The following is a 15,167-nucleotide window of genomic DNA, read 5'->3' on the forward strand; positions in this document are numbered from 1 at the left end:
TGTTGACCAGGATGGTCTTGATCTCTTGACCTCGTGATCCACCCGCCTCGGCCTCCCAAAGTGCTGGGATTACAGGCTTGAGTCACCGCGCCCGGCCTCAGTTGCCTTCTTAAAAGGTGGTAGAAATAGATACTTCCCCCAACAATATATGAAAACAGCCATTTTCCTGTGTCCTGTCAACATTAGATATGTGAGTCCTTTCCCCTGCGTTGGCAGTCTGATGGTATCCGTTGCTCTAATTTGCATTGCTCTAATAAAAAAGGGGATGGCACTTTTTGGTCATACATTTATTAGTCATTTGTTTATCTTTTATGATTTCCCTTTCAACTTCTTTCTTTGGTTTTCTTTTGAGTTATTTTTCTTATTTTGGAGTCTGTATATATTTAACAATAGTTTTTTTGTTAGAGTTACTAGAGAGATTGTCTCCTAATCTGTCATTTATATTTTGTTTGTATCATCTTTTGTGAAACAAGAACTTTGTATATTAGGTAATCAGATTTGTCGTCATTTTTTTTTTCTTTTTTTTTTGAGATGTAGCCTCCCTCTGTCTCCCAAGCTGTAGTGCAGTGGCATGATCTCAGCTCACTGCAACCTCCGCCTCCTGGGTTCAAGCAATTCTCTGACCTCAGCCTCCCAAGTAGCTGGGACTACAGGTGCGTGCCACCATGCCTGGCTATGTTTTTTGTATTTTTAGTGGAGACGGGGTTTCACCGTGTTAGCCAAGGTGGTCTCTATCTTCTGACCTCATGATCCTCCCACCTTGGCCTCCCAAACTGCTGGGATTACAGGCGTAAGCCACTGCGCCCGGCACATTTTTTTTTTCCTTCATACCATTTGGATTTTTGTTTTATTTTAGAAAACCCTTTTCCATTCCAAGATTATAAAAAGATGCTCCCTTATTTCCTCTTAATTCTTTTTTAGTTTAAAACATGTTTAGCTGTTTAATCTTTTTGGAGTTATTTATATACAAAGTGTAAGACTGTAACCTTGTATTCCCATGTGAATATCAAATTGTGTCAATATCATTAACTGACTAGTGTGTGGTTTTTTCCATTAATTTCAAATTCTTTTTAAAAAAATTATGTTCTTAATTTGCACATATATAGTTACATCGGTTTGTGTACTGCCTACCATTGTGTTGATTTATTTACCCCTATACAGTCGTTATACTGTTTTGATATCTGGTAGGGAAAATCCTTCCTTAATTTTTTTTTTCCCAAAAAATTTTAACTAAGTATAAGCATTTATTTACTTTTGGGGAAAACTTCTATTATTCATTAAGGCTTATCTTATTGCTTGTTTAGATAACATTTCATACCTTTGGTTTTGTTTTTATATGTGATTTATTCATTCAGTAATCTACTTTGTATTTTTTTTTCTTTGATTTCAGAGTCCTGTGTATGGAAACTCACATGAGTCAGCACAGTCTAGAAGGGTAGTAATTTCTCATAATATGGACAAAGCTCTGAAAGAAGGTAAGGATTAAATGAGAGTATATAATTACCATGTAAAGCAATTCATTATGTTCTAAAAGGAAAATAATAATCTCTAGCAAATTTATTCTTTGACTACATGTAGCATTAGGAATTTTTTCTTCATGAGTTTGTATTTGACGAGTAAATACATCCATGTTTTGGTTGCATGTAAGGGATTTACACGTTTACAGAGTGGGAATTTCCAAATTATGTGAAACTAGCCAGCCATGTAGAGCTAGTTCCATCATATGAAGCACAAATCTATTCTCTCTTTTCTAAAATGGGTTTTGGAATTTTTTTTTTCTTCTAGCTATAGCTTCTAGCTAAAACCTAGTATGTTGGGGATAAATGGACTCAGGATCACTCATAGACAAACCAGCTAAACCCAACTAAGTGATAGCAGTCTTTCAGAGGAATGAACATAAAATGAAGCTTATATTGAAGCAGGCAGAAGCAGGGTGGTGAAGGTAAAATATGGCTATGTCTGGAAGTGGGAATAAGTGTACTTTAAAGATTGAATTAAAGTTTAAGAAAGATTTTAAAAATCAAATTTCTAAAAAAATGGATAGTTTCAGTTTTCAGAAAACAAGTCATGAGTTTTTCAGGTGAATACATAACGTTAGACATGAAGTTAAGAGAACTGAGTAAGTGATGCGTACATATGTTTTATTTGTCATAGTTCATAAAAGTCACCATATTAAAATCTGAAGATGAGAGTACTATATCTGTACAGAAGCAGTTTGAAATTGTGTGGATTCATAGAATTTTAGACATTTGAGGACTATAATTAAATTTTTAAAATATTTCTAAACTACAATGACTTATAAAACTTACTAGATTTAAAATTTGGCTATTATTCATAATTTCATAATCATGATTTTAGAGTACAGGATTGTCTGGGTGTGGTGGCTTACTCGTATAACCCTAACATTTTGGGAGACTGAGGTGGGTGAATCACTTGAGCCCAGGAGCCCAGCCTGGCAACATGGTGAAACTCCGTCTCTACAAAAAATGCAAAAATTAGCTAGGAATGGGGGCACACGCCTGTGGTCCTAGCTACTTAGGAGTCCCAGCCAATTGGGAGAATGAAGGGGGAGGATTGCTTGAACCGAAAAGGCAGAGATTTTCAGTGAGCCTAGATTGCACCACTGCACTCCCGCCTGAGCAACACGGTGAGACTCTGTCTCAAAAAAAATACACAGGATTTAGTCTTAATTGCTTTTATTGAGGTAAAATTTACATAGTTTGAAATGTACAAATCTTAATTATATAATTCAGAAATTTTCATAAATGCACATAACTGTATAACCACCTCAATCAAAATAGAGAACATTTCCATCATTCTAGAAAATCTGCCTCATGCTCCCCTTTGATCAACACCCACTCTTCATTTTATCACTTCATTTTGCCTCTTCCAAAACTTTATGGAAATGGAATCATACAGTGTGTATTCTGTTATGCCCGGCTTCTTTCACTCAACATAATATTTTTGAGAGTCATCCATATTGTGTCTATCAGTTTATTCTTTGTTACTTCTGGGTGGTATCCCATTACACCGATACAGCTATCACAATATATTTATCCTTTCTCCTGTTGGACTTTGGGTTATGTCTGTTTTGGAAAGTTAGTGAATCCAGTTACTATCAACAAATACTTCATGGGACATATGTTTTTATTTCTCGTGGATAAATATCTAGGAGTAGAATTGCTGAGTCATAGGATAGTTGCATGTTTAACTTTATAATAAATTACCAAACAGTATTCCAAAATGATTGTATCTTTTTAGACTCTCACCAACAATTTATGACAATTCCAGTTGTTTCATATTACCACCACCATTTGCTGTTGTTTTTTTTCCTCTTTTAGCCATTCTGATGTGTGTGAGATAGTATCTATCTTATTGTGGCCTTGAATTATGTATCCCTGTTGACTATGATGTTAAACACCTTTTTATGTGTTACTGACAATTTTCAGATTTTTATTTGTGATGTGTCTAGTCAAGTCTTTCTTTTTTAAACTTATAATTTTTTTATAGTTTTTAAAATATCTGGATTCATGTCTTTTGATAGGTATAAATAATAGTGAGTTTTTCTCCTAGTTTGTGAATTGCCTTTTGTTTTCTTTTTGTTTTTTTTTTTTTTTTTTAAAATGTTTTTTTTTTTTTTTGTCCAGGGTGGGTTTATTTTGTTTGATCTTGGCTCACTGCAACTTCCACCTCCTAGTTTCAAGTGATTCTCCTGCCTCAGCCCCCTGAGTACCTCAGATTACAAGTGCACCACCACACCCAGCTGTTTTTTTTTTAATTTTTTTATTTTTAGTAGAGACGGAGTTTCACCATGTTGGTCAGGCTGGTCTCGAACTCCTGACCTCGTGATCCGGCTGCCTCGGCCTCCCAAAGTGCTGGGATTACAGGTGTGAGCCACTGTGCCCAGCCGCCTTTTGTTTTCTTAATGCTCTCTTTGGATGTTTTTAATTTTGATAGAGTCCAGTTTTTCTCCTCTCTGTGGTTTTTTTTATTTGAGATGGAGTTTTCCTTTTGTTGCCCAGATTGGAGTACAATGGTGCAATCTCGCCTCACCGCAACCTCCCTCTCCCAGGTTCAAGTGATTCTCCTGCCTCAGCACTGCCTCCCCCAGTAGCTGGGACTACAGGTACATGCCGCCATGCCCAGCTAGTTTTTTGTATTTTAGTAGAGACAGAGTTTCACTGTGTTGCCCAGGCTGGTCTCAAACTCCTGACCTCAGGTGATCACCCGCCTTGGCTCCCCAAAGTACTGGGATTACAGGCATGAGCCACCACGGCTGGCCTCCTCTCTGTTCTTTAGATAGATAGGATGATGATGATTTATCTTTCAAGTACACCAATCTTTTTTTCTGTCTCCTCTCCAGTCTGTAGCTAAGTGCATCCAGTGAAATTTTTATTGCACGCTTTGTACCTTTCATGTCTAGAATTTCCATTTGGTTCTTTTTTTCTTGCTGTTTCTTTTCTTTTTTTTTTTTTTTGAGACGGAGTTTCGCTCTTGTTACCCAGGCTGGAGTGCAATGGCACGATCTCGGCTCACTGCAACCTCCGCCTCCTGGGTTCAGGGAATTCTCCTGCCTCAGCCTCCTGAGTAGCTGGGATTGGCACGCGCCACCATGCCCAGCTAATTTTTTTGTATTTTTAGTAGGACGGGGTTTCACCGTGTTGACCAGGATGGTCTCGATATCTTGATCTCATGATCCACCTGCCTCGGCCTTCCAAAGTGCTGGGATTACAGGTGTGAGCCACCGCGCCCGGCCCTTTTCTTGTTGTTTCTGCAGTTTTTGCTTCTCTGCTGAGATTCTCTTGTCTGCCAATTATTATGTCGTTTTTATTTTTAATTTCTTGAACATATTTTGTAGTAGCTGCTTTAAAGTTCTTATATGCTAATTCCAACATTCAGGCTATCTTGATGTTGGTTTTTGTTCACTGCTTTTTCTTTTTACTAAATGTCACTTTTTGAAGGTTTCTTCTCATGTCAGTTGTTTTTTATTGTATCCTGGACAATGTAGATGCTGCTTTTTAGACATCCCAGTTCTGTTATCTTCCTCTGAAGAGTTTTTTAGTATGCAGTTTAATTAACGGCTGACCACCTTGAAGATGCTTGGTTTTATACATTTTTTTAGGATGGGTGTGTTTGGATTTTGTCCTTAATCTAAAGTGAATCCCTCAGTCCAGGGACATAGGCTTAACTCCTCTGGTTCATGGCTCTTATACAATTGCGATGGAAAGCCCAACACCCCCATGTTGGGGGAATTACAGCTCCAAACTCTGTCTCCCTGGTGGACAGTAGTTGGAATATCTGCTCAGCTCTTTGATTCTTCCAGCTGCTGCTTTCCACTGGCCTCCTCTAGTTACCCTCGTACATGTATAGTTCACCATCAGCAATGAGTTTGAGACTCTGTACCCAGATTTCACAGCATTTATTTCTTGCCTTTGTTACAGCGACCCGGGCAACTCTTAAATCTGTTTTCTGATATATTAAACAAAAAATGTCTTCCAGTTTACTACCTGTACCTCTAGGACTGCTGTTGCTTTTAGTGAACAAGCTGTGTGTGAACATGGATCTTACGTAGTTCCAATCCTTTCTTTCATTAATAGATTCCCTTCTAATTGCTAAGTTTGGTTGCTCTCAGTGTTTTTAAATACAGATGGTTCCTGATTTATGATACTTCAGTTTATGATTTTTTTACTTTTGTGGGGTGGAATGGGGTGTTTTTTGGATGCAACAACATCATAAGTTGAGGAGCATCTGTAGTTTTCTAAAATATCTTTTTCCAGATTTCCAAATTATTTTCCATAGGAAGGTTAGTCTGTTAGTCTACCAACCTTGGAATTAGAACTCTCTCCTTAATATTAAAAAAATTTTAATTGTGTTAAAATAGACTTAACATAACATTTATCATTATAACCATTTTAAGTATATAGTTCAGTGATGTTTTGTGTGTGTGTGTGTGTGTGTGTGTGTGTGTGCACGCATGTGTGTGAAGGAGTCTTGCTCTGTTGCCCAGGCTGATGTGCAGTGGGATGATGTCTGCTCACTGCAGCCTCTTCCTCCCAGGGGTTCAAGCATTTCTCCTGTCTCAATCCTCCTGAGTAGCTGGTATTACAGACACATACCACCATGTCTGGCTAATTTTTGTTTTTTTAGTAGAGATGGGGTTTCACCATGTTGGCCAGGCTAGTTTTGAACTCCTGACCTCAAGTGATCGCCTGCCTCAGCCTCCCAAAGTGCTGGATTACAGGTGTGAGCCATCACGTCTAGCCTTGGTATAGTAATGTTAAGTACATTCACATTATCTTACAACCAATCTCTAGAACTGTTTTCATCTTGGAAAACTGAAACTCTACCCATTAAGTGACAACCCCTTTCCTCTTCCTCCAGCCCCTGGTAACCACCATTCTACTTTTTGTTCCTATGAATTTGACTGCTTTATTATTATTATTTATTTAACAATCTAGGAAGTTCGCAGCCATCAGCAGTTCTAGTGCAATTTCAGGTGCAGTTGGGAATTCGGGAATCTCGGTGGAGCTGTTAGTGTAGCGAACCTTGTATGTAAAATACATGCACACTTTGGATAGCACATGTGAAGTTATCTCTCTAAAATTTACCGCACTGGTTTCATTCTCAGCAAATTGACCTGGGCCACTCAATATGGCTTTTATCATGCCTGATGTTGCCTGATGTTAATGCATGTTCTCTTTTTACGATAAATTGATGGCCATGAAATGATATCAGTTTGACATACATGGCATCAGGGCCTTCCCAGCCACAATAGGTTTTCTCCTCTCCATCCATTGTTTTCTTATGAAATTTTGCTTTGCTTCCTTAGGAACTTTAGTAGTTTCCTGGTGAGGCAAGGACACAGAGTGTGTCACTCACTTCCGTCTGGAGGAAGTCTGAATTTGACTACTCTAAGTATCTCATCTAAGTGAAATCATATAGTATTTGTCTTTTTGTGTTCGGCTTATTTTACTTAGTGTTCTCAAGTAGTTTCATCCATGTTGTAGCATGTGACAGGATTTCCTTCCTTTCTCAGGCTGAATGATATTCCATTGTGTTTGTGTGTGCGCGTGTGTGTGTGTGTCTGTGTGTGTGTGTGTGCGTGTGTGCGCGCACACCACACTTTATCATTCACTTGTCAATGGACACTTGGCTTACTTTCTACCTTTTGGCTATTATAAATGATGCTGCTATGAACTTGAGTGTCTCTTTACATTTTGAAGACTTAGAAATTTCTCTGTACTTAGACATGACCTTTATTTTAGTCCAGCTTGATTCACACGTACTTGTGGGGGAACAAAAAAGACAGGATAAGGGTTGAGGCTTAGTTGGCAGAAACAAACAAATAACACATTATCCTCAGACTAATTTCTATTCACTGGTTTCTTTTGAAAGGAAAATGTTTTCCAAAGCCTTTGGGTAAGCGTTTTAGTTTATTATACTTTGCCATCATTTTTTTTTTAAACCATATTCTTAATGTTCAAAAAAAATTTTTTTTTTTACCTGTCCTTTGCTTTAAAGTGGTTTTCAGGGAAAACCACTAAAGTTGAGCATTACATCATCTAACAAAAGAAGAGTTAGTAGCTGCTATAAAGTTAGTTATTGGGAGTAAAATTCATGCATTTGGCAGTAGTTATTCAACAGCAACAACAACAACAACAACAAACAAGCAAAACTAGATTCACTTTCCAAGAAAAACTTGATCGGTTAGTTTTATGGAGAATTAGAATCTAGAAATGTATATTGAGAAGGCTAAGAGGTTTTATCAGCACGTAGAAAATCTTTAGTGGTTATAATTTGCATCTCTGCAGGTGCATCTCTACAGGAGTGTTTTAATTTACATTTCTAAACCTGGCACCAATATATTTCATTGGAATTCAGAATGTTATTAGCTAGCAATAATAGATTTAATATTGGCCAAATTGAGGGTCTCTGTACATTTGTAAAACATTAAACAATATACTTGTTAAGGCTGTTGTAATTTGAGTTCAGTTATATGAAATGCTTATAAAATATTTATCTAAAAATTTCCTCCTTAGGAGCTAATTTAAACTAGAGAGCATTATTGTACCATTTTATCTTTATATATCTGTTTAAATGCTTTTAGAGTATGTAATTTAAAAACATTTATTTAAAGAGTTAAGTCATACATAAGGCATGTGTGTGTGTCTGTGCATGTATCCATGTTCTACATGTTGGTATGTAGATATTTTTGTCAGTAAATTTTTGCTAGTGTTGTAGTAATTTGAGCTCAATGTAAGTTAGGATTTAAGTCTTTACAGATTGAATTACAAAGAAGAAAGAAGTAATAGTCGAAAATGCAGAGCAAAATAATATATTCCAGCTTTCTGTGGAGCAATAAGAAATAAGAAATACTAAAGCTACAAATGCTGGAAGTTAAATGGCACCCTTGAGGAAAGTGATCAAAGCATATTACTGCTCTGTTTTGTTAGCCAGTTTAAAATGTGAAACTGTATTTTAGGGGTTCAGATCTATTATGAATGAACTGTTCCTTTTGAGAAGTCAGAGCAGTTATCCTTCTGTACTACATAGCTTCAGAAGTTTCTCCTAAAGCTACATTTACCAAAAACTGACAGAAGATAGGAGAAAAAAGACTTGTAAATATCTTTTTGACTTACTGTTAAATCTCGGTAAATCTGTCACCTCATTTACTGTAGCCTACCTTGAATTATCTCTAATGTGGACCAAATAATTTAATTGTGTAATTATTGAGTACATGCTATTTGCTCACTGGTGTGTTGAATGTTAAATTGAAAGTTCTTGAATTGAAAATATAACTCTTCATGAGATTTTATCTTTTTCAAGGTATTGGGGATGCTGACCTCAGACTGTCTTATAAAAGACACTGTCTGCCACACAGAAAAGCCCGAAAAACAGCAAAAACCCAGATGCCACACACAAACCCACTGTCTGAATATCTTAGAATTAAATACCATTACCCTCATTTTTTGCAATTAATATTACAGGTACATTTCAAACCTTTTTTTTTTTTTGAGACTGAGTCTCACTCTGTTGCCTAGACTGTGTAGCAGTCCAAGCCACAGACGAAACCCCCTGGATACCAGATTTAAAGAAGGTAGTGGCTTTTATTCGGCCGGGAGCATAGGCAGACTCGCGTCTCAAGAGCTCCCTGACAAAGAAAATCTTAGCCCCTTTAAAGGCTTACAGTTCTAGAAAGTACATGTGAGAGGGCTGTGATAGATGAAGTAGGTGTGGAGTACCTGCCCAGGTAGGAGTTTGAGCAAGATTGAGCGAGAACAATGGAGGGCGTTTCTCCATATTATGCCTGTGATCTATAGATAGGAGTGCATGGGTTGGGGTTTAATCTTTAACCTCCGGGCCTGGTAAGCTGAGCAAGCCAACCTTGCCCTTGACCTCATGCCTGCTATGTCTCAACTTTTACTTCTTCTTCCTTTAAGACTAGAGACAGGAAAGAGGTGTTTCTTCTGTCAGCCGGAATGCAGTGGCGTGATCTCAGCTCACTGCAACCTCCGCCTCCCAGCTTCAAGCAGTTCTTGTGCCTTAGCCTCCCAAGTAGCTTGGGATTGCAGGTGTGAGCTACCATGCCTGGTTAACTTTTGTATTTTGGTAGAGATGGGGGTTTCACCATGTTGGCCAGGCTGGTCTTGAACTCCTGACCTCAGGTGATCTACCTGCTTTAACCTCCCAAAGTGCTGGGATTACAGGTATGAGCCACCATGCCTGACCTACATGTACATTGCAAAGTGAGTATATTTCAGCTAGTTTTGATTGGCACTTAATGCTTTTCTGAATTTCATTTGTAAATATGCCTGTAAGTAATTGTTATACGAAGGGTCATAACTTGAAAACAATCATGACAGCAGAAGATACTGCAAGCTCATTGTCCAAGTATAACAGAAGTTTTATGGAGAACAAAACTTTCATATAGAACTTTTAACAGCGTTGGCACAGGTCCTAGATAAGGCAAACCTTATGTGGTAGCCTTTTTTCCAAGGCTCCCCATATGGCTATTCCAGATGTCTGGCTGTCTGAGAATTAGATGGTGACACAGAGGAAGCAAGGCTCGCATGACTTCTACCCTTTAGAAAGCTCAACTCCTGTAGTTCATGCTCTTCTCCCAGTGATATGCAATATGTATATTATTTTTGTTGTTGGGTAGGTAAGTAGCTCTGTTAATCGCATAAACTAATAACCCCAAATCTTCCTAGATGACTTTCCATTGCCTTTTAACTTTACAAAGCATAAAAGGCCATCTATATGAACAATGGAATTGTTGTTGTTTATCATTGTCATTAGACCAGTTTCTGGTTGAATGAGGACTGCCTCTTTGTTCTAAGAGACCCAGGCCATGGACATTTATGACCCATGGGGCTCTACCTCATGGGCAGGACAGGTATCTTTGAATTGTATCTCTGAATTCCTCAGGGCAAAAGGTAAGGGTAGAAAAAATGGCTCTCTGTCTTATACTGTTTACTTAGCTTGAGGCATTCCTTGTTCTGAAAATTTGTGGGTAGAGATTACCTAACATCCTGTTGTCTAGACTTACATGGGAGCCTTTTAACTAGTGTCCTCATCTCTAGTTTCTCGCTACTTTTTTTTACCCTAAATCCTGTTTTCAGGTTAACCTAACTAAAACTAAAGTTCCAATCATGTTATTTCATTCTCTGTGGTTTCCAGTGTCCCCCTTTTTACCTACTCATTTCTTTGAGAGCAGTTCTAAAAATAGATATTCTCGAATGATAATAACTTGTGAATTTGTGTTGGGTGTTATGCCTTTAGAAGAAAGATTCTTTGGCAGTGAGGATAAGTGTTCGTTTATTTCTCATCGTGATTGATTATACTGTTTCTGTTTCTTTCTTTTTTTTGCCTTAGTTGGTGCCTTGATCTTGAATGTTTATTTCTTAATAAAAGCCATAAAATAATTTTATGGTTACAAATTTCTGTCTCCTTAAATTGACCCATAGGGTATGTTTTAAAGTATTTTGTTCATATGTATACTTGTGTAAATTAGTTTATGTAGTTACATAGTGTATATTTAGAATCATGGTTTCGTTTTCCTCTTTTATTTATTTATTTATTTTTTTGTGATGGAGTTTTAGTCTGTTGTCTAGGCTGGAATGCAGTGGTGCAATCTTGGCTCACTGCAACTGACTCCTGGGTTCAAGTGATTCTCCTACCTAAACCTCCATAGTAGCTGGGATTACAGGTGCCTACTACCACACATAGCTAATTTTTGTATTTTTAGTAGAAACAAGGTTTCATCACGTTGGCCAGGCCGGTCTGGTTCGGCCCACCTCGGCCTCTGAAAGTGCTGCCATTTCAGATGTGAGCCACTGCACCCAGCCTGTATTTTGTATATTTAAATTATATATATTTTTATGATACTAAGCTTGAAGAGAGGTGTCGTTGAACTATTAATAGATGATATGGCCGGGCACGGTGGCTCATGTCTGTAATCCCAGCACTTTGGAAGGCAGACACAGGCAGATCACCAGGTCAGGAGTTGGAGACCAGCCTGGCCAATATGGTGCAACCCAATTCTACTAAAAATACAAAAATTAGCCAGGCGTGGTGGTGCACGCCTGTAGTCTCAGCTATTTGGGAGGCTCAGGCAGGAGAATCGCTTGAACCTGGGAGATGGAGGTTGCAGTGAGCCGAGATCGTGCCACTGCACTCCAGCCTGGGCGACAACAGCAAGACTTGTCTCCCAACAAACAAAAAACAACAAGAGGCCAGGCATGGTGGCTCACACCTGTAATCCAAGCACTTTGGAGGCCAAGGCGGGCGGATCACCTGAGGTCGGGAGTTCAAGACCAGCCTGACCAACATGGTGGAACCCCATCTTTTTAAAAAAAAAAAAAAAAACAAGAAAAAATACATACCCTGTGGTTAACAAATATCTCTATTATTGAGTACAACCTTTTGCCAGTATTTATTTTATCAATTCCTGACCAAAATACATTATCAGAGGAATATTTTAGAGCTGTGTTAATTAGCATATCCGATGTGATTAACAAATGTAATAGTATATCATACAGGTTATATGCCTTTCACATTAAGCCTTTGCGATGCTGAACAGTATCTTATTTTGAAGATATTGAGTCTTTTATAACTGTTCTTAATTTCTTGTTATAATTTGAAATTAAATTTTAATCAAAAAGAAAAATGCTTCTATTTTCCAAATGTTTGGGGCTGCAGATTTGTTCCCTACTAGTTAATTCTGTGGCATAGAAACTTTTAGTTTAATTAGGGAGCCAAATAGAAAGAATTGCAAATGAAGAAAACTGCATCATTTTGTTGGCAAGCTAGCTCTCATCATGCCCTTGTTATTGGCACGATGTTTAGAAGAAGGATATAAAGTGCTTGTAGACAAAGGCTTTTGGAAGCTATTTATTCCAACCAACCATCTCAGGAAGTAATTTTTATTTTTTATTTTTATTTTTTTTGAGACAGAGTTTCACTCTTGTTGCCCAGGCTAGAGTACAATGATCTGATCTTGGCTCACTGTAACTTCTGCCTCTCCCCCTGGTTTTAGGCGCGTCTTTTGCCTCAGCCTCCCAAATAGCTGGGATTACAGGCATGCACCACCATACCTGGCTAATTTTGTATTTTTAATAGAAATGGGGTTTCTCCATGTTGGTCAGGCTGGTCTCGAACTCCCAACCTCAGGTAATCCGCCCGCCTCAGCCTCCCAGAGTGCTGGGATTATAGGCATAAGCCACCTTGGCCAGCTTTTTTTTTTTTTTTTTTAAGGTGGAGTCTTTGTCACCAGGCTGGAGTACAGTGGCACAATGTTGGCTCACTGCAACCTGTGCCTCCCAGGTTCAAGCAGTTCTCCTGCCTCAGCCTCCGGAGTAGCTGGGACTACAGCCGCTCGCCACCATTCCTGCTAATTTTTGTATTTTTAGTAGAGACTGGGTTTCACAATGTTGGCCAGGTTGGTCTGGAATTCCTGACCTCAAGTGATCCACCCACCTCGGCCTCCCAAAGTGCTGGGATTGAAGTGTGAACCGCTGCACCCACCCTCACCTATTGGTTCCATTTGTGTCTTCTACAGCAGTTTTACAAAGTACAGCCTTTTACATATATTTTTTTCATGTAAATAATGTGTTTTAAACAAACTGGATATCCAGTGGACGAGGATACTGTTTTAGGTTTTGCAGCTTATCTTGTTCCATCTATGTGGAGTGTGCTGAGTAGAAAGAATATCTGGCAGATAGGAGACTTGGCTTTGCCACCTTTTTGAGCAAGTTACTTCACTTCTTTGAGCCTCAGTTTCCTAAAGGAATGAAACTCACTGTGTAGGAACCGTGGTCTATTTGTTTGTTGCAAACAAATGGTATTATAGGACCAGCCCATTCTTGTTTTACAGTTACATCTGGGTCAGAAACCATTTCCGCTGTTTTTCCTTAATGGAATAGTCCAATTAGGGATGAGATGTGGCTACTTTTTGCAAAGTCTAGAAAGCAGAACAGCCATTTATTCAAATTAATATCTGAAAGTTAGCAGAAAATGAGAGGTTCAGATGCCTTGTTTTCTGGTTTTGCTTTTGTTCTGCCTTCTCTTTTGTGTCCAGTGCTTAGTGATGTGGATATTGATTTTACCCTATGTACTAGAAGCCCTCTATAAATCGTATTTACTAAGTGGTAAAAGATTGAGGTAGTATACTGTTTTTCTGTCTTTGGCAATTAATTGTTCTCAGCTGGAAGGCATTGTTATCCCTACAACTGAGGCCGCTGGAATCACTCTGAACATTTATCTAAACCTTTGTATCATTGTTTGTGAACAAAATTCTTAATGTTCTTGCATGTTTTTGAGTTATGAGATTTTTTTTTTTTTTTTTTTTAAACACGGGGTTTCACCATGTTGGCCAGGCTGGTCTTGAACTCCCGACCTCAGGTGCTCGGCCCACCTCGGCCTCCCAGAGTGCTGGGATTATAGGCAGGAGCCACTATGCCCGGCCGAGTTATGAGATTTAAGATGCTGTTTTATAAATTGTAAAGCTGAATTGCAAAAGTACTGGAAATATGAAAAAACATTGAATGTACTTCCATAGTTGATATTTCTAGAGGGGGGAAAAGCCCTCGTAGAATATTAACACAAAAATTGCACTTCCTTTGACCTGCAAACACTTGAAAATATGTGATTTGATTTGCCATTCAGTTTTCTGAGAAAAATGGCTCGCTCTCTCCCCATCCTTTAATCCGTCCCCACAGAAAACTCACCTAAATTTCTTTTTCTTTCTTTTTTCCTTTTTTTTTTTGAGTCAGGGTTTTGCTCTCTCACCCAGGTGGGAGTAGTACCGTGGCACTATCTTGACTCACTGCAGCCTCCACCTGCCAGGCTCAAATAACCCTCCCGCCTCAGTCTCCCAAGTAGCCGGCACTATAGGCGTGCCCACCACATCCAAATAATTTTTGTATTTTTTGTAGAGACAGAGTTTTGCCATGTTTCCCAGGCTGGTCTCAAATTCCTCCCACCTTGGCCTCCCAAAGTTCTGGGATTATAGGCATGAGCCACTGGCATCCTGCCAATTTAGTATTCTTAAGCTTCTAAATGGGTGTGTAGTGGCCAAGATGAATAAAATGAGCACCAAATTCTAGGCTAAAAAATTATTTGACAATTATAGGTTAGTAGCTTTTAGGAAGTTATGAAGTAGATCTGGTTCATGTAGGATTCCTGGGGATAAAGTCATGTGCAGACAGACAAAAGCAAGAGGATAAATTATTTTTCTGAAATGACATATAGTCGCATCTGAAATTAAGCCAAATCAAATAGTGTTTGAAAAGTGTAAAAAAAAAAAAGCAACTGAAAACTCAGAGAAACAAGAAGTGATAACGAATAACCCTGGTACCCTTGAGGTGGAGCAGGATTGTGTAGCTAAATGTTTTTCTCTCTTTGGGCCCTGTGGGGAGTCACCACTAAGCCCACTAATATTTTATTTTTCCAGAGACCTGGCTTCTTTCAAACATCACACTGGCTTCACCTTCTTTCTATATAGGCTTTAGCTGTGCTGTCCAACACAATAACCACTGGACAGTGTGGCTATGGAGCACCCAAATGTGGCTGGTCCAAATTGAGATTGCTGAAACAATAAAATATACACCAGATTACAGAGCTTAGGATGAAAAAAAGCAAAGTAGTTTTTTTTTTTTTTTTTTTTT

At 38.5% G+C, this 15,167-nt stretch overlaps 1 protein-coding gene and 1 pseudogene across 5 annotated transcripts in view; one reads left to right on the plus strand and one right to left on the minus strand.

The window, feature by feature from the left end:
* Positions 1 to 15,167, plus strand: part of SNX25 (sorting nexin 25) — a 144,585-nt gene that overhangs the window by 31,501 nt on the left and 97,917 nt on the right. For all 5 annotated transcript variants that reach the window (XM_032298781.1, XM_032298782.1, XM_032298784.1 and 2 more), the window contains exon 2: positions 1,391 to 1,475. In XM_032298781.1, the coding sequence (XP_032154672.1) occupies positions 1,391 to 1,475 (85 nt within the window). The remainder of the gene's footprint in view (positions 1 to 1,390; positions 1,476 to 15,167) is intronic.
* Positions 6,439 to 6,816, minus strand: LOC116565268 (annotated as a pseudogene).

The sequence above is a fragment of the Sapajus apella genome, unplaced genomic scaffold, assembly GCF_009761245.1.
Source record: "Sapajus apella isolate SASKATOON/1434 unplaced genomic scaffold, GSC_monkey_1.0 scaffold39, whole genome shotgun sequence".
NCBI classification, from domain to species: domain Eukaryota; kingdom Metazoa; phylum Chordata; class Mammalia; order Primates; family Cebidae; genus Sapajus; species Sapajus apella.